This window comes from Pithys albifrons, chromosome 17 (genome assembly GCF_047495875.1).
Source record: "Pithys albifrons albifrons isolate INPA30051 chromosome 17, PitAlb_v1, whole genome shotgun sequence".
NCBI classification, from domain to species: Eukaryota; Metazoa; Chordata; class Aves; order Passeriformes; family Thamnophilidae; genus Pithys; species Pithys albifrons.
In genome coordinates this window covers 2851285-2877231 of record NC_092474.1, presented here as the reverse complement: position 1 = coordinate 2877231, position 25947 = coordinate 2851285, and the positions used below count along the sequence as shown (strand labels likewise).

Here is a 25947-nt window from a genome sequence, read left to right as displayed (position 1 = left end):
CCACATGCTGAAATACTCCCCTTTCACTCAGCAGAATGCCTGTGTCTGAATTTCCCAGTAGGAACAGGCTTTAGCATGTGTTATCAGCTGGGCTGTGGCCCAGCACTGGCTGTGAGAGTTAATTTGCAGAGGCTGAACTGTTCCATAGAGTGTAATGGACAGCTGAGACCATTTTAGGCCTGTGCCATATCCACTTTTTATTGGCTAGTGAAAAAATCTAGTCCTTGATTCCCAACTGGGTAAAAGTTTTGTGCCTCAATAATGTTTTTAAGGGAAAGAGTGTACAATGGCTCTGTGCCACAGCTGGACCTGAATAATTTGACCCACAAACACTGGAAGTGGCTGATTACACACTCCCTTCAATACTGATCAGAGTTTGATGTGACCAGGAAAGTGCTAATAGGTGTTAGAGATCTGTCAGAAAATGCAGTTGTAACTGCAGGGCATTTTTTACTTTCTTTTAAAAGCAAACAAACCCCCCTGCTTACATTTCTTTTCTATAATTTTAAATATTTCAATTATTTAATGCTAGGGGGGTTCATCATCTGGAAGGAAAAGAAAGGCAAGCGCATCTTTGACTGATGAGGAAGGTAAGTCACATCCCAAAATTGTGCAGCCATAGGATAATATGTAAATTGTATATTAAAACCACAGGTGCCTGCATGCAGTGCTTTTTCCAAACCAAACACCAACCTTCATCTGTTTCTTAGAGAGATTAGACAGTCAATTAGAAAGTAAATTGTCCTTAAAAGAGTTTCAGTGAAAATTTGAAAATAAAGCTTTCCCTGAAAGTACACTGCCATCATTATTGGTGGATTTTAATTCCTTCTGTCCTCATTCCTTCATTTATCAAACTTTACTAGTGGTCTTAAACTTCTTTTGAGGATTTCAGACTGAAATACCCATCTACTTTAGGTCCTTTCTTGTGATAAGAACTGTGTTTTGTTTTTGACAAAGGCAATCTCCTGTTTAAAGCTACGGAATAACCTGCCTCTGGTGAACATTGTCAATCAACACTTAACTGCCTTCTGTCTTGAGGCAGAAGTGCTTCTCTCCTTTTCACTTATTTTTGAAGTTCTGCATATAGTTATTTTAAAATTTTCTTTTCCATACAATTCATGCTTTTTAAGTCCTGCTGACTTAAAGTAGTCTATGCTAGTACACTTCATGGGTATATAATTACGAACCTCCTGAATTGTTGTGTAATTAGAATGCCAAGATTTGCATTTGTTTTTCTTGTAGTTGAAGATGAAGAAGAAACAATTGAAGAACAAGAAGCTAAAGAAGGAAACATAAACCATCAAACTGAATTGTCTAATTTAGCCAAAGAAGGTAGGTGTGTGGCTTGATTCTTTGTGGTGGGCTCTGAAACAGCAGGTGAAAACATGTAACAGTTACTGCATTTGTAAAGAGGATTATAAGTGAGAAATTGAATGTATTCAAATGTTCAGTCCTATGTAGTCAGTGTTTATTTTTTTCTGTTTGGAAAGCTGCAGCAATTAGTTTATGGGATGATGATGATGATGGACATCTATATTTTATAAAGCAGTCCATGTACTTAAAATAGTTATCACACAAGGTGGCTTGAGAAAAAGTATTTTTCTACTGAAGCACTGCATCAAAACCTTACACCAAGACTCTCAACCTAAGTTCTAGGAGTGCATTATAAACACTTAAAGCCAGGATTGTAGCAGATAGAACATGAACATTTTACCATCATCTGTCTTGAGTATCTCGGAAGGGTTTTGTGATTGACCTGATAGGTCTGAAACAGCCCTGAAGTGCTGCTCTTGAGGGGGTATAAATACTTGAAGATAAGGGGCTTTTAGGGACAATGCTCTGGCTGGCAGCTCTCATTAGCAACATAACTGCTATACTGGGCTTGATGTGAGCCAAGTATCCCATAGGGATCATGTTACTGAAGTGGTAAAACCCTTCCTGAATTTTGGAGGCAAGTTTCCCTTTAAGCTGAGCCTGCCTGGCAATTAATATGCAGTTTCCAAATCTGTTTGTTTGGTCTGTTTGGCAGCTTAGTGGCTGCAGCAAACTGGCCAGTTGGAGGGATTACAACTCTTGGCCTGTCAGCCAAGTTTCTAATGAGGATGTTTCCTGATTGATTGGCCACTGCCAGCATGCACATTCCCACTTCAACAGATCAGACAAGGGATTGTGGAGCTACTGTTTAGAAGGGCTGAGGTACAACTCAGTTTTGAAACTTTGAAGTCTTGAATTGTCTTCCAACCACTCAGCTGGATTTGATGCCTCTACCTCACTCACTGTGGGTTTACTAAGGGTTGTAGGGTGGTTTGTAATACAGTGACAAGTAGACTGGGAGTGCAAACTACTTGGTGTAATGCCAAGTGTTCTCTATAATCAAGGTTATTAAATAAACACTGCCATCATCCACCAAATAATACCTCTTAAATTAACTGATTAGAGAACTGCCTTTATAAAATTGTGAACAATGTAATGAGATTAAAATCATTGGTATGGATTGTTCCAAGTTTTGGTATTTTTAAACTTGCATCCTTTAATGACCTTAGCTGAATTGCCTCTGGAAGATTTGGTAAAGATGTATGAAGGTGCCTTTGCAGAAAATTTTCACTGGCCCCAGCCAAAGTCTGACAGTGAAGAGGACAGCAGTGAGGAAGGTAAATCAATTTTTGTTCAGAAGATGTGCTGATTTACAAGGTGAAATAAGTTGCTTGGCTCTTCAGGTCTTTGTGAAAAGACATTTTGTTCTAGGGGAAAACATTCATTGAGTGAATCACATTCAAAATTTTTCAGTTCATGAAAAGAGGGTAGTGATTGCCTGTCTTAAAGTCAAGATGTGTGTTATTCTCAGGAACAGTAGTGAGCTGTAGAAGAGCCTCTCTACACTGAATTAAACAGCACACTCCATAGGTAGCTATAATTACACATCTGTTCTGTACTAACATGATGATAGAACTTCATATTTGAGGATAAAACTTAAGTAGTATGAGAGGACCTCCCTAGAAGTTGTGAAAAGCTGCTGGTCATGTTAGCCTAGCTAGTGTGAATGTCCAGAACATGGACATGATCCTGGGCTTAGGCCATTTTTATCTTGACTAGCTTGAAAATCATAGAATTGTTTTTAAAAGTTAGCTGCCATCTATTTTTTTCTCCCTCTCTGAATTCTAATCATCTCAATTCCTTTGTGTAACTGCTACTTAAGTTTATTTGAGATGCCAGTGTAATTTTTCCTCTCTTCTAGAAATGGAAGAACATATCTCTGATAGGGAAAGTCCTCAGAAAGAAGTTGTCCTCATAGACTCCCTTCTCAGCATTGACCAGTACAAGAGCATAGACAGATCCAGTCCTCCCAAGAAGCACATGCGAGACATAGCAGAAGTTGCTGCTGCAGCAGAGATGCTGTTACCTAAAGGCAGCTCCAGAATAACAACAGCAGTAAGAATCCCTATTTTCTGCTACTGTATGTTCTTATGTTTATGTAAAGACTGCTTTTTTCATAATTTTGCAGATTTTAGGAGCAAATTGTAGTAATTTTTTTCTAGTTATTATGCCTTATGCCATGCTCTGTAAATTTAACTCAGAAAAAAATACCAAGTTATTAATATTACAGGTAAAATACAACACTCCATCACTGCTATATGGGTCTCTCAGAGAATATCAGAAGATTGGGCTTGATTGGCTAGCAAAGCTGTACAGGAAGAATCTCAATGGCATCCTGGCAGATGAGGCTGGGCTTGGAAAAACAGTGCAAATTATTGCCTTTTTTGCCCACTTGGCTTGTAATGAAGGTAAGTTCATTTGCTAACAATTTTAGACAGATACTGAGCCAGCATTGTCTTTGTGAATTGTTAGATAGGGTCATGTTTTCTTCTGGTGAACCATATCAGGCTTTAATTAATGCTCAGAGTAAGATTATGTCGGAAAAATTTAGTTAGGTAGTGTGATGTAGGGGTGCCTTCTAATTAAGTAGTGTTTCATCAAACTGCTGTTACCTTTTAGTGATAACTGCTGTGTTTCCCTTCTGTAGGGAACTGGGGCCCTCACCTTGTTGTTGTACGGAGCTGTAATATATTGAAATGGGAGCTGGAATTGAAACGTTGGTGCCCGGGGTTGAAAATACTTCTCTACTTTGGGAGTCAAAGGGAACTTAGGGCAAAAAGACAGGTACTGTATTTTGCAAGTCTTGAAGTGTTCTCTAAGACCTGTAGCTTGCGTTTATCTGTATGTTCCTTATCTTGTGGTGCAATATGAGAAGTCTTTAACACTGTAAGTTGGTTTACAAAGACGTTCACACCTCGTGGTTTTAGGTTTTCAAAGACATTTTTGGAACCACTTGGCATTGAGCAAAACATACAATACTTCACCTACTCTCTGAACTGACTATAATTCAAAGGAAGACTTTCTTTTAGGATGTGTTGGGTCATAATGTCTTTCTGCTTTTAGTGAAGGTATTTTAGGGTTCTGCCTTAACTTTTCTGTCTCATCCTCTCTTTCTTTTTTCATAGGAGTGGACAGAACCCAATAGCTTCAATGTGTGTATCACTTCCTACAAGCAGCTGTTCAAAGGCCACCCAGCATTTATGAAAATGCGATGGAAATACTTAATAGTAGATGAGATGCAACAAATAAAGAATATGACTGAGAAACACTGGGAGGCACTGTTCAGTCTCCGCAGGTATGGAGCAGAGAGTTGTTTTCCTGCTGGCAGTGGATTTTTCTCCTTTAATGTCACACTGTTCTTAACAGAAAACTCATAAAACCCCTCTTGACTTGGTCTGCCTGAATTCCTGTGTAATGTGCACCTATAGAGAGGTGCCTTTATTTGAAACAATCAGGATTCAGAGACATGCTCAGGATATGTTTATTTCCACTCTCATAACAGTATAATTCTTTGCTGTCAAACAGATCCCCTTCTATGTCCTGATTCTCTGCAATGAGGAAGGTAGTTTGATGGTATATTCAAGATTAAAAAAGATAATTATCCTAGATTTAATTTTTTTATCTCTACTTAATTCTTCTGTGTGTCTGACAAACATAAATCTACAGTAACCTGTGTTTGAATATTTTCATAATGATACTAAGTGCTGTGTCAATTAAAAATCTTCTTTTATTCACAGCCAGCATCGTTTACTTCTGATAGACACTCCTTTGCACAACACATTGATGGAGCTGTGGACGATGGTACATTTTCTGATTCCAGGAATTTCCAGACCTTACCTAGATTTTCCAGTGAAAGCACCTAATGAGGAGAACCAGGATTATTGCCACAAACTGGTCATCAGGTTACACAGAGTATGTTATAATTTTATCTCATCTGTCCTACTACAGTATTTAAGCTGTTGAGGAGGGGGGGAATAAAAATGTGTGATTCAGCTCAAAATTTCTGTCCTTTCTTAACACTTTTTTCAATTCAGGCAGAAAATCTTGCTGAAAGCAGGAAGTTCTGTCACTAGAGTATGAAGATTTCCTTTAAAAATAATGCAGGGCTCAGATTCTGAAGCATAACATGCAGAAATTAAAGAACAAATTGATGCCTGTACGACTGTGTGCATGAAAATATGATTATATGTGGTATATTCAGTTTATCACATCAGTCTGTTAGGGGTGAATAAGTTTAGCTTCCTGTTGTAAAACTGCATCTTTGAAGTGACAATTTCTCCTCAATTATGAAACATTTCAGATGATTCAGCCGTTTATTTTGCGGAGATCAAAGAGAGACGTGGAGAAGCAGCTGACAAAGAAATATGAACATGTGCTGAAGTGCCGTCTGTCTAATCGACAAAAGGCCATGTATGAAGATGTCATATTACAGCCAGGGTAAGGAGCTAGAACAGTAAATAAAAATGATGTCATCTTTATTGCTTAAGCGAGTAAATAAATTGTCATGCTTGGAAGTGCTTTAGTGCTTTTCTGAAATTTTCAATTATGACCAGTGACTAGAAAGTGATTGCCTTGTAAACTAGAATTACAGGCAAGTGATGCTATGGCCTTATGACAAACATGCATTTACCTCTGGAACCAAAAAATCGAGTTGTAATGGTCAGGTTTGCTGCTGTTTTAATATTTGTCTCTGACGAGTGGCTGTTCATATTTTTTAAAACCCAAAGTGTTTTTCCTCACACCCACCCAGGTGGTAATTGATAGGTGGCAGATCTGAAACAGAAACAAAGCAGGTAAAGAATGGGGAACTGCATAGGTTGTATTGGACTGTAAGGCAGCACTAGTCCTTAAGTTTTATGTTTCCATATTTACTTTTGATACAGTGCTGCTTAAAATGCTCTAGAAAGATCTAGGTAAAATCTAAACTTGGTTTAAGACACATTCTCACCTTGCTGATTTAGGGACACCTCCATAAAAGCTGTGCATGAATCAGTGTATTTCTATGTAATTTAATTACTAGAACCCAAGAAGCCCTCAAAAGTGGACACTTCATCAGTGTCCTGCATGTGCTGATGCAGCTGCAGCGGATTTGTAATCACCCTGATCTGATAAACCCACGGCTTTCAAGCACCTCTTATGTATCAGAAACACTGGAATACAGAACAGCCTCTCTGGTACTGAGTGCCCTGGAAAGGGATATTTGGAAGGTGAGTAGAAAAGTTAATTTTTTTCTCTTTTAGTGCCCTGGCAGAATTTCAGTATTAGTATTGTTTTTGTATTTATATTAAGTCTTCTGAAGTCTATAAATAGAAGGAATTCACTATTCCATAACTATGCCTTCCTAGTGTGTACTTGTTGCATCACTTTTTTTGTAACGGTGGTTTGAGTTTTTCAAGATGTTTGTAAACAGTAATTTTTCATGAACTACTTGGTCAAAGAGAAATTAGCTTTGCTTTCATCATACTCGTGTTAGCAGGAATTTTCCACCACTGAAAACACTCTGGGTAGCACAGTGCTTACTTATGGCATTCTGTGATTTTTCTTTTTGCTTTCAGTAGCTAAAGGAAAGCAAGACTATCTTTTTTACATGAGAGTAAACACTGTTTCAGTGACTAAATTAGTACACTTCTGTCAATCCACTGAAGTACCACTATTTCTGTTATTGTTAAACAAGTGATTCCCCTCTTTGAGATGATCAAAGGAAATTGCATTAGAGAGAACTGTGAGTAATGGAGCAGCTGAAGTTTTTTGTTTGATTTTATTTCCATCCTTCATATCTTTCTACTCTTAAATTATAGTTTGGCATTAGAGCTTGATAATTAGCAAGCACCTAAGTGTTCTACTTAATTCTTTGGAAATTATGATATATGAAGAATTGTGAAATGTGCCTTGCTTTGATTTTGGTAACTGGCTAATGATTTCAGTTCTTTTTCTTCTGTTGCTTGAAATGGGACTGTCAATTTAAGATGTATTTCCAAGGTTCCTAGGCAGTTCTGGCTAATAATGAATAGTTTACTTTTAAAATTTACACCATTTATTTCAAGTTAAAAATTAAATATATAGAAATATAATTCAACATAGAACATAGAGAACTATTTGGGTCATCAAAAAAACCAAACCTTATTTTACAATATTCCTAGGAGTCAGATCTGTCTCTTTTTGATCTCATTGGAATGGAAAACAAAATGACTCGTTATGAAGCACAACTGTTGCCAAAACAAAAGGTTACTAGAAAGTTGATTGAAGAGATCTACAGCTCCCCTCCACCACCAGCTAGGCCCACCCCAGTGAAGCTCAAACCAAGCAGGTATGTACTCCTGCACTCCTTTTAAGTGAGCATTGCAGCAGGAAAAGGTACTTCTGTTGCAATCTTAACAGAACTCTCTCTGCATCTCTGCTGGTGTTATTCACACAAAACCTCAGGCTTGACTTTGGATTTTCTTTTTCTCTTGATTTTTTGTTTACCCTTGAAAATAAGGATTTGTTTTAATAGTTTTTTTGAGGCATACCATTCCACTGGAAGTTTGTTGGTGGATTTCCCATAGTTTTTACTTCACCAGCAGATGAGCTTTGTTCTTGTTGTTTTGCAAAATTAGCATGGAGGTAATTCAGGACTAAGCTGGGCCTACAGCATTAGCCTTGGTTGCAGTGTTATGTGAGAGACATACAAAGTTTTATAGCAGTAAGTTTCTGAAGAGTATTTCTCTCCTAGTGAAGTAGTGATCTCAGAGTAATGGGGAACTGTTTTTCTGATGCAGAAGAGCTGCCTGATGACCTGCAGCACATTAATATTGCTCTGGAAATGATATGAGAGTCCTGTTCTTTTTCCAGATATTGACCCAGCTGCTTTGCTGTAATTCTATCCTGCATTAAACTGGATGCATGGCAGCGAAAGTTTTCTTTCTTTGACTTTGCAAAATCTTTCCAGAATGTCCATTCAGGAAGCTGCAGAAGTGATGAGACTGATCAGCTTCAGCCATTTGCAAGAAGCCGATTTGCATCTGACATGATCGGTTTAATACTTTCCTTGGGGGACAGAGTTTATTTTTAAAAGCCAAACTATGATCTTCCCATAGACTTTGACTTTTCATTTTCTTTTTAGGCTGTTCCAGCCTGTTCAGTATGGTCAGAAGCCTGAGGGCAAAACTGTAGTTTTCCCAAGCACTCAAGTCCAACGCACGGTAACCACAGCAACAGTGACTCAGCAGGGACAAGTACGAGGCAGATCACCCATAGCCACGGTGTCTTCAAATCAAGGTAAGAGAGTTGGTGCTACCTTGGTCTCCTGCATCTATCTGCGTAGCCAGGTACAAGTTAGTCTGTTTAATAGAATTCCTTTTCCCTCTAGCTTAATGGTCTAGAGTACTAATGGCTTAAAAATACCAACAGACTAATTGCCAGTAAATTTCCCCACTAGTTTCTACAATATGATCTGCCAGTACAATGCAAAACTAAGCTTTGTGTAACCTGTTAGCATATGGAGTAAATATGGCACAGTTGGTATTTAAACCCTGAAGACGTGTAATGTGTCAAAGATGGGAATTTATGGTGCTTTTATGTATTTATTTAGCCTTTAAATGATGGTTTCCAAATAGACGATGATGTAAAATTAGGATGGAGTAAAAGGTGTGGCTAGAAATCCCAGTCTGTAAGGACAAGCCGTTCCTGTAGCCGTTTTAATATCCTGTTGGAAGGTTTCTTTTTAATGCAGGTTGTTTAAAAAGAGTGGAGTTAAAACCTCTAACAGCTTGCACAAACAACCCTTATTGATTGCAGCGGCAGCAGCACAGTTTCAGACAACTCAGGCTTCCACCAGTGCTCCAAGACACCAGCCCGCAGCGACCTTCACCACAGCAACTAGCACAGCCAACCCTGTGAAACCGCGGGGCCAGACCTCTGCGCCGGCCCCTCAGCCAGGCCAGGCCCAGCCACAGCCCCCCCCGCACACCATCCAACAGAGTGTGCTGCCTCAGAGGCTGGTCCTCACCTCTCAGGCCCAGGCACGGTTGCCTAGTAAGTGGCCTCCCCTTTCAAGGTTTCTCCCACCTTTGTACTACGATGAGGTTAAGTTACTAGGCACCCTAAGATGTGTACAGAATCGTTGTTTTTTTTTCACTCTTCTGATTAGCCTTGCTCAGTATGTTGCTTTATGACCAAGGAAAATCGAAAATTGGATAAGAAACAATAGAATTGCTGTGGACATACATTAGCGGTGTCAACTTAATCTCCTATTTCTGCATGTTTCTTCTGCTGGCAAGACTTCCTTCAGACCAAATGTTTTATCTCTATCCTAATTATTCCTTTCATGTTAAACACTAATCCATCTGCTAAAGGCCTCTCTCGCAGAGAGGAACGTCGCAAGTGTTAGGCAGAGAAAAGCAATGAGGCTTTGCTTTAAGGTTGTATGTGCACTGCCTATTAGCATGTGTATAGAGTACTGAGCACTGATGTATTAATTTTATCTCTGGGGTAAATGCACTGCCTTTACAAAAGCTAAATTTTCACACCGATATTTTCTCAATATCATAAAAATTGCTGCTTAAATGCCTCTAACATTTCTGCATTTAAGTCACAAAAAGCTTTGTCCTTTGTCACTTTAAAGCTTTTTGGTTTGTCTAAATGCAGGTGGCTAAATATAAGTCATGTTTCATGAGCTAATTTCAGGCCATTTCAAATGTGTATTCACATGTGTGACTATTTTAATTTCTTCCTTAAACTTTCCTTCATGCTTTTGAAAAGGCAGTGAAAATCACTTTAATGTCTACACTCGTTCTGTTGCAAAGTGTCACATGAGTTTTCAGGTAGCTCTTTTTTACTAATAGAAGTGGTTATTTCTAAAATGTTGATGTTCTTACCCTTTAAACAATCAGCTTCTTTCCAGTTTGTCCAACAAATATAGAAAGCAATACCTGCTTAACTTTTATATGACACTTTTGATGCACTAAGTATAATTATGCATGGAAGGCGCTTCAGCACCGGTTTACTAACCAAAATTTAGAATTGTGAATACTGAACACCTCGCATCCCACTTTGATTTTTTTAATGCCTGTTTCCCCCCCTTAACAGGTGGTGAGGTAGTAAAAATAGCCCAGCTGGCTTCTATAGCAGGAGCACAAGGCAGGATCGCTCAGCCAGAGACCCCGGTTACTCTGCAGTTCCAAGGGAACAAGTTCACTTTATCACATAGTCAACTTCGCCAGCTCACTGCAGGGCAACCCTTGCAGTTACAAGGTACTTATTTCAAAATGGGGAGTTTTCCATTATTTGGAATGGTCATGTTTTGATACAGGGAATGTGTTTCTTATTGCTGTACGTTAAGGTTTTTCCATCCCCAGTGCTTATACTGCTCTGCTTTTCCTGTTTTATGTGAGAGACAGGGATGACAAGGACGCTCTGGTTTGAAAAATAAGTTACTATCAAATGAAAGAAATGGTTACTTTTCATTTCTGTATTTCTGTTTTTCAAAATTAATTTGTTTTCACATCCATGCAGTGCAGGTGAGGCATTATTTGATATGAGCTTCCGAGTGAGCAGTAACTGACAAAGCTGAGGACATTCTTGGTTTGTTCTGAAATGTTGGAAATAATACTTCAAGATTATTGTGCCTCTGAATTTTGATCCAACTAGTGCCCTGACATGAATGCTCTGCCTACAGTACATTCTGCCCTTAAATTTCCCTTTCTGATGGTGTGTGTTGCCAAATTTTGGAGAACCTGGATATCTTGCTTCATTGTGGCCAACATAATAAATAGATGGAATGTTAAGTGAAAATTTTTTGGTTGATTGGATTTTGTCTAAATTCTGTATAAATACGTAGATTAGAATGACACCCCTATGACAAGAAACTCCTCTTTATGAAGACTTGTGTGTTTCCCTCCTATCAGATGTTGTGATAGATTGGTGTAATGAACTTGTAACATAGTTTGAAAAAGTAATGATCAGTTTATAACAGTATAGGTTTTGCTAGAGAACACTATTTATTGTTTTCCACTCTGTCCAGCCTGATCTGTTCTAAAATCTTCCACTGCAGGAAGTGTCCTTCAGATTGTTTCAGCACCTGGCCAGCAGTACCTGAGACCTCAGGGCCCAGTTGTCATGCAGACGGTTTCTCAAGCAGGAACTGTGCAGAATGCTCTGAATGCTTTAGGGAACCAGCATCAGGCAGGTGTCCCAACTTCCACAGCAGTGACACAGCAAGGTAGGTTTTCCAGCCTGGAGAACTGTCTCTGTCTAAATATTCAATTACTAAAATCACATGGATATATAACTCCACACCTGCTTGGGACTTGAATGCAGTTCTTCTGGGTGTATTGAGTCACCACTAAGTAAAGTTTCACAGAGACTGGTGGAAGGTTGTGCTGCTGTTCTAGGACAAGCACTCAGTGCTGATGAGCAATACCTTCTGGCTGAGCTAGAAACTTGTATTCCTATTGAGCAAATAACTGCTCTACAGTGTCTGTAGTCTGCTAGTACATGAAGGGTGTTGCTGGTTTGATGACTTTATTTGTATGTGATTCCCTTATAGTGTAGTTAACTGGGGAAACATCTTCTAGCAGTTAAATTAACAATAATGTTAGTGAGATTCAATCATATGGTTTCATCAATTTGTCAATACTTGAATTGATACGTTTTTTGAAAAATCTTAGAAGATTTGCTCAAGATAAAGGAGAACAATCTTTTCCTGAATTATAGTACTTCTAAATGTTAATACATATTGCACTATACATGACATTTTGATTAAAGTACAAATGCAGCAGGTCTCTGTACAAAGCAAAGTAAAATTTCATTGCTCTCTCTTGGATTTATGTGAAAATAGTGTAAATATGTCAGATAGCTGCTGTCTAACAAAGTACTGATTTGCAATACCCAGTGGACATTTAGACTAAAAATTTGTTTGCAATAATAATGTGTTACAGCTATGAAATGTCTGCTTATTGAAAATAATAATTGAGACCAATCTTTAGAAGAACAAATATATAAACACAAGGTTTATCCTCAGTTTGTATTCCAGGTAGAGCTGCAGTTACCAGTTTGCCCTCTGGTGACATGGGAGCAGTGTTAAAACCAGCACCTACTCATGGACAGTCACAGGTACTTGATTTTTATTTTCTTATGGAAACACAACTTTTCAGAGTCAATGCGAAGTCCATGTAATAGTTGGAAGCTACAATTTACAGAGCCAGAACTAATTAGGACTTTGATAGTTACAAAGTAAGTAAAAAACCTTAACTTTTTTCAGTGTTTCAGATTGACAATCTGATGCATTTTCATCCATAATCCATAGTTTACAATAAATTCTGACAGCTTTCTTGTGCTGTGATAAGACAGGTTCTTATAACTGTAATATATTGTAATTATGTAGTAATGCATAAATTAAGGAATCCTAAGAATTTACAGGTGTTTTGAACACAAAGGCAATCAGTCAAAATTTTATAGTTTTCTAATCTTAACAGGTTTTTAGAAAAGATACTCAAGCAACTTAGAAACATCAAGTATATATCAAACTTTACAAGAACCCATAGCTTATCAATATTAATGTGTTAACTAAAATGTCCCAAATATTAATGGTTAATTTTGTATTATTTCCAAAGCAATGAATATGTACTTTAAAAAAAACAAGAAGATACTAAAGTAAGAATTGACTCCCTAATAATGTATTGAATTCAAATTTTGTCTGAAATTGAGACCTTTTGTGATTGGTCTTAGTGGTAATTACACTGTGGGATGCTGGTGGTATAAAGCACACAGTACTCTGATCCTGATAGCTTCATTCTAAAGGAACTCATATTCCTGGGTGATTATGATGAACAGCAAATGTGGCTTTTTCCCAACTTTTCTTGGCAAAGGAGACATATGAGGAAAAGAACCGGCTTTTGAGGGAGCGCCTGGACAGAATATTTTCCGGCAACGAGCGCCGTTGTTCACGGGCCCCAGTGTATGGCAGAGACGTGCTGAGTGTCTGCTCTCTGGCTGGTGACAGAAAGCCCTCCCAGCTGGCTCCCAGTGAAGGCAACAGCTGGAGGTGGGCTGGCTTCGTGAACTGTTGCCTTTCTTCAAGTGCCTCCGGAGGCCCAAGTAACCCATTGCAGGAAATGATCCTGAGTTTGGTACGGCACCAAGAATCTCTAAAGGATGTTGTTAACAGGTAATGTGAGACTCTGCCTTATAAGCCTTTACCACCTCTAGTTGTTTCTAAAACTCCCTTTCAAAAAACCTGTTTTTTTTTTCATCAGCTTGTTTGGTTTACGCTGATTTGTTTAGCAGTAAGTGATGTCCAACATGAACATAAAAATAACAGTCACTTCTGTTTCCTTTGGAATCTTTATAGTAAGAGTTTTCAGTGTATCATTCCTAATTTCAAACCCAGATTCAGCTGACCATACTTAAGTTTGCATTCTTATGCTTTGGATTTACTTGTGAGTAGGTATCTCTTGGAGCCCACTAACAAGAGTTGAGATCCAGAAATGGAGGCAGAGGCTAGTTTAGCCAAGACTGACATTTAGTGGATAGTGTTTGACAGGCTGAAAATTATTGCTGCATCTCTGATTATAGATGATCATTTTGTGTGTAGCCTTTTAAAATGGTATTCCCTTGTTTTGTTGCTTTTCACAGGGCTCTCTACGTGTTGCCAGCTGCAGTTGCTGCCCCTCCCTGTTTGTATGTAGCAAATCCTCCCCCTTCCTATAGTCACAGACTGAAACTCCTTAAGCACAGCCTGAGGCAGAAGGCAGCTCCACACTTGCATCAGTTGCAACAGCTGACAACTCCTCACTTGCTGCAGTTCCCTGACCTCCGACTGGTGCAGTATGACTCAGGTAAAGGAGGACATTTGCTGACAATATCCCAGTAATTTCCTGTGCCACAGGATTGGAATTTCTGTATAAAACCATTATTGGTTTTCTTGTTTGAATTATAGGAAAATTAGAAGCTCTTGCTGTCTTGCTTCAGAAGTTGAAATCTGAAGGGCGTCGCGTGCTGATTTTGTCACAGATGATTCTGATGTTGGACATACTGGAGTTGTTCCTGAATTTCCATTTCCTTACATTTGTGAGGATTGATGAATATGCTAACCAGGAACAACGGCAGGTAAGTGTGCCCTAACAGGTGGCCACTGATACAGCAATATGTGCTGCTCAGGCTTTTATGCACTACAGCAGGGGTAGGAAATTTGCCTTATTTCTTACTCAGTTTGAAACACTTGGACTTGTTTATGTCTTGAGCTATAGTGAATTTGGTTTGGTATTTTATTTTGGAGTATGGTTTATTTACTCCTTGCTTTGATTCCTTTGTTGTAGGAGTTGATGAAAATCTTCAACAGAGACAAGCGCATTTTCTGTGCCATCCTTTCCTCTCACAGTCGTTCCACTGGAGTCAATCTTGTTGAGGCAGACACTGTTGTGTTCTATGACAATGATTTAAACCCAGTGATGGATGCAAAAGCTCAGGAATGGTGTGACAGAATTGGGAGATGTAAAGATATCCATATTTACAGGTGATGGTTACAGTCAACATCTACTCTTTAACATGCTTTAATGTAAGGTTATTTCAGATAGTGCTGCCCTCTAGGACCTGGAATAAAGTGGAAACAGTGCTGAAAACTTCACCTCATTTCCATATAGAAGATGCCAGGCTATCATATGAAAATGGGTGGTGGGGGTTTAACACCAAATGTAATGAATGAGTCATACCTGCATGGGTTTGTCTCTTAGTCTACATGGAATTTTTTAAGTGAGATCCTTTATATTGTTGGGTGTGGGGGTTTTTTATTGCAGGAATTATTTTAAAAAGCTATAAAGCAGAGGTGGCAGTGTGTTTTTTTCTGGGACTGTACCATAACTAAAAAAAACCAAACCCAAACTACCACATTTTAAGAGTTCAGTGTCACTCTCTTAAGGACAATTTTTGTTTCTGAAAACTGATTTAGAAATGACTTAGCAAATTTCTATACTTTTTCCTTTTAGGCTTGTCAGTGGTAATTCTGTAGAAGAGAAACTTCTGAAAAATGGCACAAAAGACTTGATTAGAGAAGTAGCTGCTCAGGGAAATGACTATTCAATGGCCTTTTTAACACAGGTAAGTTAATACCCAGAATACATTGAAACACCCATGTTGCAGTGTTTAATAAATTCAAACATCTGTGTTGGAGTGTTTAATAACAGTTTACTAGAAGTCTGTTTGGGCTAGAAGTAAGTATATTAGATTTCATGATTGCTTATGCATTTCTAATTTTTTTTCTTTTTCTTTACCAAGCAAACAATTCAGGAATTGTTTGAGGTTCATTCTCCTATGGAGGATTCTGGATTTAGAGTGAAAGCAGAAGAATTTGTAGTACTTTCTCAAGAGCCATCTCCAGCAGAAAATATTTCACCTAAAGTTGCAAGACCATTCATAGAGGTAATTACACATAAATTAAAAATACAGCTGTGCAACATTAGTATTAAACAATTGTCTATTATAATTCAGTTTGGGTAAATTTTGTCAGTCTCTTTTTCTGGTAGCTTTATGTTCTTTTGTCACTTTCCTTCTGACAAAGCTTCCAAGAGCCACAGCTGAGTTTTATACTTTCTGGGGACTGTTTCTCTTCCCGCAGCAGAGTCTTCCTCCACAAATTTGTGTTGCGTTTCAGTGAACTTCCTATGGGGTTTCTTGCCATACTTTTGAAGTCTTATTTATTTTTAAATTCTGTCTTTCTGAAAGGCTCTCAACAGTATTGAACGAGAGGATGAGGAGTCAAATGATCACATACAAGAAATTGGATCTGAGTCAAGCATTGAACCTTTGATCTCTGAGCTCTATGAGACAAAATACAATGAAGAGCCCTCCCAGCTGCAGGAGTTAGTTGCTGTTGTGGATCAGGTAGAGTGACTTCCCATGAATATCTGGTTAAAAAGTAACATGTAGTTCAAATATTTCACTTTCTTTGCCGTCTGGCCTTAAAGCAACTTTGTTGTCTACGGGATTGATAGTTCCATGAAATGGATGGGAGATCTCCCACTGATTTAAGATGTTAAGCATCAGAGAGGGAGATGAGTTTTATAAGGAGAGCTTTGATACTTTAGGTAACATTTCCTTTATTATCCTAAAACTAACGTTTTTTCCCCATGATATGTTCTCTCAGCTGACTCCAATTGAGAAGTATGCTTTGAATTATCTAGAGCTCTTCCACGGTACATTTGATGAGAATGAGCCACGGCTGAATGAGGTAAAACAACCAATCTTTCTTCTCCATATTGTTCTGTCACAGAACAACATTTATTATATTTTCAGTATTAAATGAAAGTTTCCTCAATTGCAGACACTTCTGTGATCTTTTCTTGCAATACTTAATGAAGAGCATAATGTCATACAGAGAGCTCATTATAATTGGATTCTCTGGGTTAAGCAGGTGTCAGTTCTTAATTTCTTTTTTATAAAATGGGAATTGCATTCAGCCTGGCTCAGCAAATATTTGTTGTACTCCATTGCTAGTGGGGGGAAAATTTCATTAATTTCAGTGAGCCTGTGTTCTGGTTGTCTTCATTGTTTAACTGAAATTCTCTGATGGCTTTATTTTGATAGTTTAAAACCCCTCAACAGAGACCAAGAAATACCTTCTAAATGATTGTGAAAGTATATCATAAGAAATTGCTGTAAGATTTCTGTGCCTGAAAATGTCAAAGTTCAAGGAGTTCATCCAAATTAAAAAACCTGATGACTTCTAATCCAATGTCTGTTAGTGGATAAAATTTATAAGGAGTCTTACTTTCATCTAGATGGAATTGAAAAATGCAAAGGAAGCTTGGGAAGTCCAGCATATGAAGGAGTTAAGGGAAAAAGAGCAAAAAATGCTTTGGGAGGATGAAGAGGAACTTCTTACCTACACTCGGGAGGATGCCTACCACAAAGTAATTCCTGATTAGTCTTATTTTTTCTTAATAGTGTATTTCTTAACAGTTACCTTTTCCTTCAGGGTTCAGTTGGATCATTTGATTGTGTTCTCTTTCTGCTGTGTAGGAATATGTCTATGAAGGTCCAGATGGACAAACTGAAATTATGCCAGTAAGTAAAAACAGCATCAGGCAGCCTAAATGGGCTTTTTATTTTTTGAAGCATAAAAATTAATGGAGTTAATATTGCAGTATTTACAAATGTTGTTCTGTGCAGCTTTGGACTCCTCCTACTCCACCTCAGGATGACAATGATATCTACATAGATTCTGTTATGTGCCTGATGTATGACACCACCCCTATTCCAGAATCAAAGTTGCCTCCAGTGTATGTCAGGAAGGAGCGTAAACGACACAAAACAGATCCATCTGGTAAGGGTTTGCTTGAGACTGTTCTGAAATTTATTGCTGCAAGTTAAAAACATCAGGGGATTTTTTTGTACCTTCCACATATCTGGTCCAGTAAAGATGCAATTTGAAGGTTTGAAGAGGTGAAATTCTTGTCTCACCATGGCCTTAAAGCAACAGAATCACTGGAAGGTCCAGTTCTTATGATGTGTCTTCTGTTTAGACATATAGGTGTCCTTAGAGGGACAGTTTTAGAAAACATTCTACTGTGTGAGTTAAGACAGGGCTGGTCTTACTTTATGCCAGGCTCTGTTTAATTGCCCATTGTGCTTTTCAGAGGCAGTGTGGAATACTTGGTACATGTAGGAGCATTTTGCAGCTTTAAGTAGAGGAATCAAAGAATAGCAGTATCTGTTTGCCAGTAATGTTTTATTTTCTGTCTTAGCTGCAGGTAGGAAGAAGAAGCAACGTCATGGAGAGACAGTTATTCCACCTCGTTCACTTTTTGATCGAGCGACACCAGGAATGTTGAAAATGCGCCGAGAGGGCAAAGAGCAAAAGAAGAACATCTTGTTGAAACAACAGACACAGTTTGCAAAGCCTTTGCCAACTCTTGTCAAACCAGCTACTGAGACTGGACAGGATAATCCAGAGTGGTTGATCAGTGAAGACTGGGCACTTCTGCAGGTCAGATAATACCTGCAGTTTCTGTTGTTATTATGTAGTTATTCCTATACTTTATCTCTTCAAGGTTATTTCTAATTCTTAATGACTAGTTTGGCGTTTTGCTGACATAACTCAGAACAGATTGCCTGTCATTTGTGTTCTCTAAGGAGAAATTTGAGGTTAAATTACAAAAGGTATGATTAAGCCCTGTTTTAGTTCTAGCAACCACTCACTATTACGTTTCAGATGAGGTGTGCTACCTGGACATAGGATAACATAGCTAAGGTTCTCCCCACTTTTGAAAGGAGAGCAGCACTTGAATGGCAGCTCTCTGTTCCCCTCATACCACTCCCCAAGTGTTTCTTTGCTCATCAATCTGCATAATAGCACTTCATGCTTATTTGCTCTCTGTGAATGCAGGTGAATGCAGAGCCTTAGCCCTGAGCTATCTGTCTCATTGTGGTAACAGTGTGTGGACACATGCAGATAAGGGTTGGCTTGGAAGATGGCAATGATTTGTCACCTGAAGCTTTTGTGGCTTTATCTGTTGCAGGCAGTGAAGCAGCTGCTGGAGCTTCCTTTAAATCTTGCTGTTGTGTCGCCAGCACACACTCCCAATTGGGACCTGGTCAGTGACGTTGTTAACTCGTGCAGCAGAGTCTATCGCTCCCCAAAACAGTGCCGGAACAGATACGAAAATGTCATTATTCCAAGGGAAGAAGGAAAGGTGAGTTTACATAGAATGATGCGTCTCTATTTTTTACCTTAAGTTTGTAGAGTTTTTTTTCCTTATCTCCATAAACACTTGTTTTTTTTGTTAAACGTTTCAACAGTGTAAATAAATAACTTTTAAAAGATTTTTAAATTATTCTCATCAGGATTTCCACTTATTTTATGTGATTTCATTGAAAAGAAAAAGCACCTGAACAAAGTCTTCCACAAAAGATCATCTAACTTTCCTTCTTATTTTACAGCTAATGTACGAAGCTAATCCTAAAAAGAAGACAAAAAGTATTTATAAGGTGTGCATTGGTATTCTTTCAAAATCAAATCTAGACACTGTGGTATTTAGCAGCAATGGAGGTGGGCAGATAATTCATATGAGATCCATGTTGAGTGTTCCTTGAGTTCTGAAACATCAATTAAAATTCCAAGTTTATTTTTCCTTTCTTTGTTATACAGTGGATTGACACCAGACTTCAGCTTTTGGATTTGATAGATAAATTTTAGATCATGCAAGAAGTTTGTGATTTCACTTAAACTGTAGTGGGTATTTTTCCATCTAACAACCACCATGTAACTTATCCTGATGGTACTTAAGATTTGTAAGAATAAACTTCATGCTAAAGTCTAAGTGGATTACAAATATATAGTGAATTTGATGCCTGAAACACCTTTTAGTAAATGAGGATGATAGGACGCTACAGAAACAAAAGTAAATTCCTTAACTATGAACACCTTCTTCCAAATCACACAGCACCTTAGTGACAGAGCTGGGCAGAGAATCTAGAGCTTCTGCTGTAGTCCCATTCTCTGACTGATAAGGAGGTTTGTCCCTGACTGGCCGTTTCTGCTTAGGAGAAGCCATATGTTAGAGTGGCATGGTGTGTGGATGTTAACATAGCTTTGTTGGGAGAGCAGTGCAGTGATGGTTTTGTTTTATTAGCTTATGTGTGCGCTGTGCATAACTATAAACTAATGGGCTCTTGGTTTGGGTACTGAATTGAACTTGCAAAATCTAAACTAAAGCAAAGATTCTTTTTCAAATTAGAGTTTGCCATTTTGTATGTCCCCAAGTGCTGATGCCAGTGTGACCGTGAGAACTGCTCCTTATTTTGCTCTTTCTTTATATATTTCCCATAGAGTTTTGTGTAACAGTAAGTTATCAGTGACATGAGGTAGAAACCAGTCTGTGATAGATATGTTGGAGTACGTGTTTAAATAATCTGCAAGTGCACCCTGTGTTTATACATAGACAAAATGCCACTTGGGTGTGTTTGCAATTGAAAGTTGGTTTGTTTTCTTTTTTTTAGACTAAAAACAGTCGCCCACTTCGTACCAATCAGATCTATGCTCAAGACGAGGGTGCAACCCACACGCAGCTTTATACTAATCATTTTGAGATGATGAAAATGATTGCAGGGAAAAGAAGTCCACCTATCAAACCTCTGTAAGTTTATCTGGGATCCTTTGATCTCCCTGTTTCCACAGCTCTCCTGGTAACTGTTCAGAATTGCTCTCACAACTGAACTCTGTTTCTGATTTCTCTCTTTGCATCCTGGTGTTTTTTATATTTCCTGTGTTTGGGTTAGACTTTACTCACTGCACAAATTTGCTCTTTGTCATTAAGAGCAGAACACCACTGAGTTGTTTTTTTTTCTTTAATCTACTTTGTATCCATTTGCCTGAATTATAAACAATTAGTGTCTATGCTGTTTAGTAGTACATTCTTTACTATGTATCTTACTGCAGTTTTTCTGTATTTATTTAGTGTTTACTCTTTCTTAAAATGTCTGTCTGTATACAGGCTCCAGTACTAGTGGGAGTATCACGAAAACTTTAACAAAACTGCAGTGTCATATGCTGAAATTCACATGACAAATTAAGTAATGGTTTTAAGTTTATTTGTGTCCAGTAATACAGTTTTGCTCAATTTCAGGCTTGGCATGAATCCTTTCCAGAAGAATCCAAAGCATGCATCTGTGCTTGCTGAAAGGTGGGCACTCCTCATCTTGCAAGAATTATGAATTGCTTAGAAGTGCTTTTTTTTCTTTTTTAACTTTCAGTTATTTTTAACTCCTGTATGCTTTGCCTTATCATTGCTTCTAGTGGAATCAACTATGACAAGCCACTTCCTCCAATTCAAGTCGCGTCCCTCCGAGCAGAACGTATTGCCAAAGAGAAAAAGGTATGCTCTCCATCTCAGCTGCACATATGGCTGCAGTAATTAAAAAATTACACAATAGAGGAGGTAGGAGCAAAGCTGCCTCCTGGGACAAGTTTGGCAATACAGTAGATGTTATGAGCAGCTGCAAATTGTTCACATTCTGGGGTTTAGATGTCCAAGGCCCAAAACGGGATCTTTCCTGCTGTCACACTTGGGTTCATTAAACAAGGATCATCATTTTGGAAAAGACATTAAAAACATGTAAAATCTTGTTTTATTCTAGACCATTCTATAGCCTCCTTTCTTATATTATTCAGAAAGAGCTACTTGTCCTTGCTTGTGGGTGGTAAGTTACTTGCTGTGCTATGCTGTAAGCCATATAACCATGAGTGTAGCTTGTGGTTTGACACTAGTCAGGACATGTAATTTGGACTTGGTGAAGGCAGATTTGTGTGCTGTTCCTGCACACACGCGCACACACACACTGTGATTAGAATCAAAGGGAGTTTGTTGCTTTATTTTGTCTGTAAAAAAACACGTTCTGCTTGTTCCATGCTTGAAGACTGAAGCTCCTCTTTGCTTTCCAGGCGCTGGCTGAGCAGCAGAGGGCCCAGCAGCAGACAGGCCCACAGCCCCAGCAGCAGCAGGCGGGGCAGCAGCCAGCACAGCAGCCCACGGTGCAGCAGGCACAGGCCCAGCCTCAGCCACAGCCACAGGCACAGGTAGTTCAGCAGCCACAGGCAGTGGTGCAGACTGCAGTCACTACTGTGGCCAACACAGCAGTATTGGTAAGAAAGGGAGAGCTTGGTGTCTCTGATGTAGTAACTTCAGCTCTTCTGTGTGTGCCATATTTGTGTTGGATTTTCCCTGGAAAGCGAGAATTTTAGGTCAGTATAGTGAGATAAAAGATATTTCTTTCCTTTTTTTTCTTTCCCTTGGCTGTGCTGAGTATCTTCTGTTTTCCTCACTTGTTAAGACTGTTCTGACCATTGTAGAAAAAGGTCTTGCCATTCTAAGGTGGAAAAACACCATGCAAACATTTTTAGCTTTTTCAGTTTAATTTAATTTGTGAAATCTGAGCGAATACATTTACACAGTAGGTGAGAAGTATTTATACAGAGAAGTTGGAGAATACAGAGAATATAGGTGTAAGAACTACTCTGTTAAAGGAGCTTAAAACCCAAAACTTTATTAACTTTTCCAAGGCAAGTGGAATGTTGTATCCTACAGGATATACCATGGTGGTTTTACTGCAAATTTGTGCTAACTTTTCATGTCTTCCTTAAATCTAGAGTCTTGTTTTAATTAATCTGATGACTGGTCTGAGGCTTTTGTTTTTAGAGCCAATCCAGTTTGCACACTAACGTGTGCCAACAGTGGTGGTTTTATTTTGCTTGTTAAAGGGCAACAACACTACAGGTTTGCAGAAAGACACAGAGTTTGGGTTCTGACCCTTAAGTATTGCTGTGTGTCTAGTGCTCAGTGACATCCATGTGTAAAGGGTTGTCTGTGGCATGCCAGAGTAAGATACTGCTCCCTTCTTCTGCAACAGGGATGTCAGATGATCAGTATTTGCCACACACTTGACTGGTCTGCAATTGCTCATTAGTGTTGCAGAATCCTAATACATACATGAGCTGTTGTGGATCTGTAGAGTCAACAAGCAACCGCAGAAATATCTGTGTGTTCTCTTGCGTTTTTCTAGTTTTGGCACTTCTGGAATACAGTGTTTGTTAAACAGCAAGGCAGAGTGAGAGCTGTGTTCAGTTTTCTATTAGAGTTTTTCTGAACTGTTACTTTAATTGTCTTCTAATTAGGCTGGCACCATCAAAACAGCGGTTACGGGCACAAGCATCCAGACTGGTAAGGAGGCTTTGTAATTGGGCATTGGAGATACTGGGACATCTGGATTTTCATTTTCAGAACCTCATATTTAATCCTGGCTTACTTTCAGCTACAGTGAGTGGAAATGTCATAGTGAACACCGTTGCTGGGGTCCCTGCTGCCACCTTTCAGCCCATCAATAAACGTCTGGCCTCTCCTGTTATACCTGGAACATTGACTGTGAGTAGATCATGTCACTGTGTCCCTGGACTGATCTTGATTGCTTGATTTATCATCATATCTGTTTTCTTCTTTGGCTTTCCATGTTGTCAGAAATTCTGCTTCTTGCAAATTTCATGTGCGTATTGGGGATCAGTGTCAAACCCCTTTCCCTTACCAAAACATCAGAACACACTGGAAGACTTTATCAGAAAAAAATTCTTAGAACTGTTAAAAATAGTTCCTGGAGGAGCGCTGTTCAAAGCAATGTATTATGTTACTACCCTTTTCAGACTGTAACTGTTTTGTGCTTTGTTAATTGTGATCTTTATATTATTTTAATGGTTTAAAACAACATATTTAAAGCAAAATATTGAAAGGTACTAAAATCAAATTTCTGTAATGTAGGGAAGGGTTTGGTGATTTTAAGACATATCCAAACACATAGAAGTGTTAGAAAGATTTGGGCTTTTTTCGCTTTTGCATTTTTTATGTTTGTTTATACAAGTATATGGTCCATTTCCAGAAAGTTCCATAGCTTTCTGTGAGGCATGGAGTCTGTGAGCAATGCTGAGTGTGTTCCTTTGCAGACTTCGGGGGGCACTGCGACGGCCCAGGTGGTCCATACCCAGCAGAGGGCCACGGCAGCGCCCGCCGCCTCCACCGAGCTGGTGACCATCGCCTCCACCCAGGGCGTCCGGGCAGTGACATCTGTCACAGCATCAGCCGTGGTCACCACAAACCTCACACCTGTGCAGACCCAGACAAGGTCCTTGGTAACTCAAGTTACCCCAGGTAATAGTTGTGTGCTTAGGAAACTTTTTCTAAGGGTACATAAAGGGCCCTGGAATTTCTGTAGGTTGTTTGATCTCCACAGCCCCACAGTATTGAAAGTCAGGAACCCAATAAAACAGGGCTTTGATTTTTAACTTGCTTCATTTTTGGTGCTATTACATTTTCCCCCAGTATTTCTGGATAAAGTGTTGCAGTAGAGAGCTGCTTGGCCCTAGGCATTGCAATTTAAAAAGATTATTAACAGTCTAGCAGTAAAATATTAGAATTGTCTGTCTCAACCAAAAAACATTGTGAAGAAAGGCATATGTATTTTATTATTTACTCTGCTTTTTTATCATGTTTATGCTAATGTGTTGTTATTTGTAGTAACACAAAGTTTGCTGAAGCAGAAAAATATGCATTTAACAGCTTGACTTTTAGTGTGAAATGAATGAATAAAACTGCATGTTGAAAAGCTTTCTTCAGAGCATATTGTTTTTTCTTTACTCACAGCTACACCAACAGTCCAGCTGTCTGGCAAAACCATCACCCCTGCTCACTTCCAGCTCCTGAGGCAGCAGCAGCAGCAGGCTGCTCAGGTGCAGGTCCCACAGATCCAGGCTCAAGCACAAGCCCAGTCTCCAGCTCAAATAAAAACTGTAGGGAAGTTGTCACAGGTAAGGAAATGCTTTTGAAGTATTGGGGCATATTGCTCACATTGTCCCTGTAAGGTTCATTAATAGTGTGTTGTATCATGTTTTCTTGGGCTAGAGTGAAATGTATTTCCCTCTTAAATTTCATCCTACTAAAATTCCATGCAGACAATCTGACAGCCCATTCAACAGTACCATTAGGGCAGGGTGTAAAGCCCTTCGTGTTACTCACTTGCAACCCATTGTGTAAAGGAGTTACATTCTTAGCTCCATGGTCTTAACTGTAGTCTGGTATAGAATGTTTCTCCTTTCAAGCTTCAGATTCATCTCCTTTTTTTTTCCTCTAATGTAAAACATTGAAAATGATGTAAGTGTTTGATTTTTGCAGGAGCAGCTGCTCAAGTTGCAGAAGCAGAAGCTGCAGCTCCCCCAGCAGCCGGCAGGGCAGCAGACACAGCAAGGGGCACAGCAGCAAACAGCACAAGTCCAGGTGCAACAGCAGCAGCAAACTCAACAGCTCACTGCAGTGACAGCGCCTCGTCCTGGTGCAGTCCTCACGGGCACCACTGTGACCAACCTGCAAGTTGCTCGTCTTGTAAGTTGGCTTTGACTTTGCAAAAACAGTCTTGAGCATCTTACTTCCTTTGCTGGTTTAGATGAACTTGGTCCTGATCATTCACACACAAGTGCCCTTTGCATTGCTTAGGCAGTACAAAAGAAACAGCTGTAACATAAATAGCTTTCCATTGCACTTACCCCCTGATGCCATCTCTGCATTGTACTACTGTACAGGAGCCATTATATTTAGATACATTTACAACTGTCACTTTGTAATGACCTGTTAATATGCAGCAAGTATTTTTGTGCTGGTACAATAATCTTCATTCCTTACTGCTTAGACTCGTGTTCCTGCTTCCCAGCTTCAAGCACAAGGACAGATCCAGGCCCAAACTCCACAAGCAGCGCAGGTTGCTCTGGCAAAGCCTCCCGTGGTGTCTGTCCCAGCTGCTGTTGTGTCATCGGCAGGAGTCACTACACTCCCTGTTACTGTTGCGGGCATTAGTGTTGCCATTGGGCAGCCCCAGAAAGCAGCAGGTATGTGAACAGGCTTGCTGAAACAATTTTTAAATCCCACTTTTTAAAACGTGGTTCATTTTAAGTAATGTCTTCTGTGGGACACTCAAATTTTTTCAGAACTTAAGTGATGGAGCTTGCATTGCCCTTTGTTTCAGAAATGAAATAAGAGGGTTATGCTTACATTTGACCTGGAGGTTGGC

The 25947-nt window shown here is 39.1% G+C and overlaps 1 protein-coding gene across 12 annotated transcripts in view; it reads left to right on the top strand.

Moving 5' to 3' along the window:
• The window catches only part of EP400 (E1A binding protein p400), a 47401-nt gene that overhangs the window by 15091 nt on the left and 6363 nt on the right, over positions 1-25947 (top strand). For 5 of the 12 annotated variants that reach the window (XM_071572495.1, XM_071572496.1, XM_071572490.1 and 2 more), the window contains 40 exons: positions 533-590; positions 1243-1332; positions 2544-2651; positions 3236-3429; positions 3605-3782; positions 4022-4158; positions 4500-4669; positions 5112-5286; positions 5675-5811; positions 6395-6581; positions 7515-7681; positions 8477-8631; positions 9151-9387; positions 10441-10605; positions 11405-11572; positions 12374-12465; positions 13221-13519; positions 13987-14189; positions 14291-14460; positions 14670-14866; positions 15336-15447; positions 15625-15768; positions 16072-16230; positions 16493-16576; positions 17127-17258; positions 17368-17412; positions 17518-17671; positions 18093-18334; positions 18867-19040; positions 19288-19335; positions 20347-20483; positions 20973-21029; positions 21143-21221; positions 21788-21988; positions 23018-23063; positions 23155-23264; positions 23834-24038; positions 24531-24694; positions 25059-25265; positions 25570-25765. In XM_071572495.1, the coding sequence (XP_071428596.1) occupies positions 533-590; positions 1243-1332; positions 2544-2651; positions 3236-3429; positions 3605-3782; positions 4022-4158; positions 4500-4669; positions 5112-5286; positions 5675-5811; positions 6395-6581; positions 7515-7681; positions 8477-8631; positions 9151-9387; positions 10441-10605; positions 11405-11572; positions 12374-12465; positions 13221-13519; positions 13987-14189; positions 14291-14460; positions 14670-14866; positions 15336-15447; positions 15625-15768; positions 16072-16230; positions 16493-16576; positions 17127-17258; positions 17368-17412; positions 17518-17671; positions 18093-18334; positions 18867-19040; positions 19288-19335; positions 20347-20483; positions 20973-21029; positions 21143-21221; positions 21788-21988; positions 23018-23063; positions 23155-23264; positions 23834-24038; positions 24531-24694; positions 25059-25265; positions 25570-25765 (5983 nt within the window). Of the gene's footprint in view, positions 1-532; positions 591-1242; positions 1333-2543; positions 2652-3235; positions 3430-3604; positions 3783-4021; positions 4159-4499; positions 4670-5111; positions 5287-5674; positions 5812-6394; positions 6582-7514; positions 7682-8476; positions 8632-9150; positions 9388-10440; positions 10606-11404; positions 11577-12373; positions 12466-13220; positions 13520-13986; positions 14190-14290; positions 14461-14669; positions 14867-15335; positions 15448-15624; positions 15769-16071; positions 16231-16492; positions 16577-17126; positions 17259-17367; positions 17413-17517; positions 17672-18092; positions 18335-18866; positions 19041-19287; positions 19336-20346; positions 20484-20972; positions 21030-21142; positions 21222-21787; positions 21989-23017; positions 23064-23154; positions 23265-23833; positions 24039-24530; positions 24695-25058; positions 25266-25569; positions 25766-25947 lie in introns of all 12 variants that reach the window. The other 7 variants (XM_071572498.1, XM_071572493.1, XM_071572494.1 and 4 more) reach the window with 6 other exon arrangements.